Source organism: Colobus angolensis, unplaced genomic scaffold (genome assembly GCF_000951035.1).
Source record: "Colobus angolensis palliatus isolate OR3802 unplaced genomic scaffold, Cang.pa_1.0 Scaffold238, whole genome shotgun sequence".
NCBI classification, from domain to species: domain Eukaryota; kingdom Metazoa; phylum Chordata; class Mammalia; order Primates; family Cercopithecidae; genus Colobus; species Colobus angolensis.
In genome coordinates this window covers 1,714,580-1,716,806 of record NW_012115577.1, presented here as the reverse complement: position 1 = coordinate 1,716,806, position 2,227 = coordinate 1,714,580, and the positions used below count along the sequence as shown (strand labels likewise).

At 46.3% G+C, this 2,227-nt stretch overlaps 1 protein-coding gene across 1 annotated transcript in view; it reads left to right on the top strand.

Moving 5' to 3' along the window:
• Positions 1-818, top strand: part of LOC105513995 (HLA class I histocompatibility antigen, B-73 alpha chain) — a 71,307-nt gene extending 70,489 nt beyond the window's left edge. The window contains 1 exon segment of the mRNA XM_011945071.1: positions 495-818. Within this exon segment, the coding sequence (XP_011800461.1) occupies positions 495-499 (5 nt within the window). The 3' untranslated portion in view covers positions 500-818.
• Positions 819-2,227: the final 1,409 nt, after the last annotated feature.

Sequence of the window (2,227 nt, the reverse complement as noted above, 5' to 3'; positions counted from 1 at the left end):
CACATTTCTGGAAACTTCTCGAGGGTCCAAGACTAGGAGGTTCCTCTAGGACCTCATGGCCCTGCCACCTTTCTGGCCTCTCACAGGACATTTTCCTCCAACAGATAGAAAAGGAGGAAGCTACTCTCAGGCTGCAAGTAAGTATGAAGGAGGCTGATCCCTGAAATCCTTGGGATATTGTGGTCGGGAGCCCATGGTGGAGCTCACCCAGCCCAGAGTTCCTCCTCTAGCCACATCTCCTGCGGGCTCGGACCAGGTTCTGTTTTTGTTCTACCCCAGGTAGCCAAAGTGCCCAGGGCTCTCATATGTCTGTCACAGCTTATAAAGGTGAGACCCTGGGGGGCCTGATGTGTGTGGGGTGTTGGGGGGAACAGTGGACGCAGCTGTGCTATGGGATTTCTTTGACTTGGATGTATTGAGCACGTGATGGGCTGTTTAAAGTGTGACCCCCTCAGTGATTGATATGAATTTGTTCATGAATATTTTTTCTATAGTGTGAGACAGCCGCCTTGTGTGGGATTGAGGGGCAAGATTTGTTCATGTCTTCCCTTTGTGACTTCAAGAACCCTGACTTCTGTTTCTGCAAAGGCATCTGAATGTGTCTGTGTTCCTGTAGGCATAATGTGAGAAGGTGGGGAGACCACCCCACCCCCATGTCCACCATGACCCTCTTCCCCACAGTGACCTGCATTCCTTCCCCCATCACCTTTCCTGTTCCAGAGAGGTGGGGCTGGGATGTCTCCATCTCTGTCTCAACTTCATGGTGCACTGAGCTGTAACTTCTTGTTTTCCTATTAAAATTAGAATCTGAGTATAAATTTACTTTTTTCAAATTATTTCCATGAGAGGTTGATGGGTTAATCAAAGGAGAAGATTCCTAAAATTTGAGAGACAAAATAAATGGAAGACATGAGAACCTTCCAGAGTCCACGTGTTTCTTGTGCTGATTTGTTGCAGGAGAGGAGAGTAGATGGGGCTGTGCCCAGTGGGTGCTCAGGCCACTGTGGGCTTTATGTGGTCACAGCTCAGCTGGGTCATCTTTGCTGCTCCATTGCCCTTGGCCCTTCAGTAGAACCCTGTCCCATCAGGACCTGTGATCACAGGGACTTGGATGTTACCTAGGTGGTCCTTACACATAGAAGTCCTTCCGGTATCAAGAGACAAACTTTCAGACCCCTGTATCTCTCGCCCTCCTTCCAGGTCTCTTTCCTGGATTGTATTTTCCATCTTTTTCCCCAGCCTTCTTAAAGGAAGCAGATTCTGAAATTTACAGAGAGGATGGGTCCTGTAGTTTCTCATCATAGGTAACTTTCTGTTGGAACTCCTCTTCTACTTTCCTGCTTCATCTTCCTGCCCTGAGTTGTAGTAATCCTAGTGCTGGCTCCAATCCAAACTCATGGATTTATAAAGCAGAGTCTAATTTAGATTCATATGTGGTTGGAAAATTGGACCCAGAAGCCTAGGATTATCTTTCCTGAACAGAAAAATATGGTTGTGTGCTGCAGTGTGCAGGAGGATTGGTGTGGGAGGAGGAAGGGAAGGAGGACACACAAGCAGCCCTGGTGAGAAAAGCACTGGTGGCACTGATGGTGGTGTGAGATGATGTTGTTCTTTAGCTGCAATGAAACAGCATTTGGCCTGAGGCTACATTAATAAAGATACTGCCTTTAGAATATAGAGGTGCTCTACAGTGATCATTCATTCAACTGACATTTGTTGTCTGCTAGGGATATGACTGTTTCTGCATTTAGAAAACATCATTAAAGTAAAAACTGAAAAATTTCCAGCCTTGTGGTGCATATATTCTAGATGCAAGCTGTCCAACCCGCTGCATGCGACCCAGGACAGCTTTGAATGTGAGAACTTTTTTGCTTATCTGTGGTGGCAAATATCATGAAAATTATACATGAACTTTTTTTTCTATTCTTTCTGCTCATCAGCTGCCATTAGTGTATTTTTTGTGTGGCTCAAGACAATTCTTCTTCTTCCCATGTGGCCCAGTGAAGCCAAAAAATTGGACACCTCTGTAGGCAGATGATAGATATAGTATAAGCAGAGTAGGAACAGAAGATGCTGAGTTAGAAAGTGGCAAGTGCTGTGTGGCAGGTGATTCAGAGTGTGGGCTGTGGGGACAGGGAGGTGGCTGTTGTGCTGGGTGGTCAGCATGGGCCTTGTTGCAAATGTGACCTTGGAGTAAAGATTTGAGGGATGTGAGGAGCTGTCTACA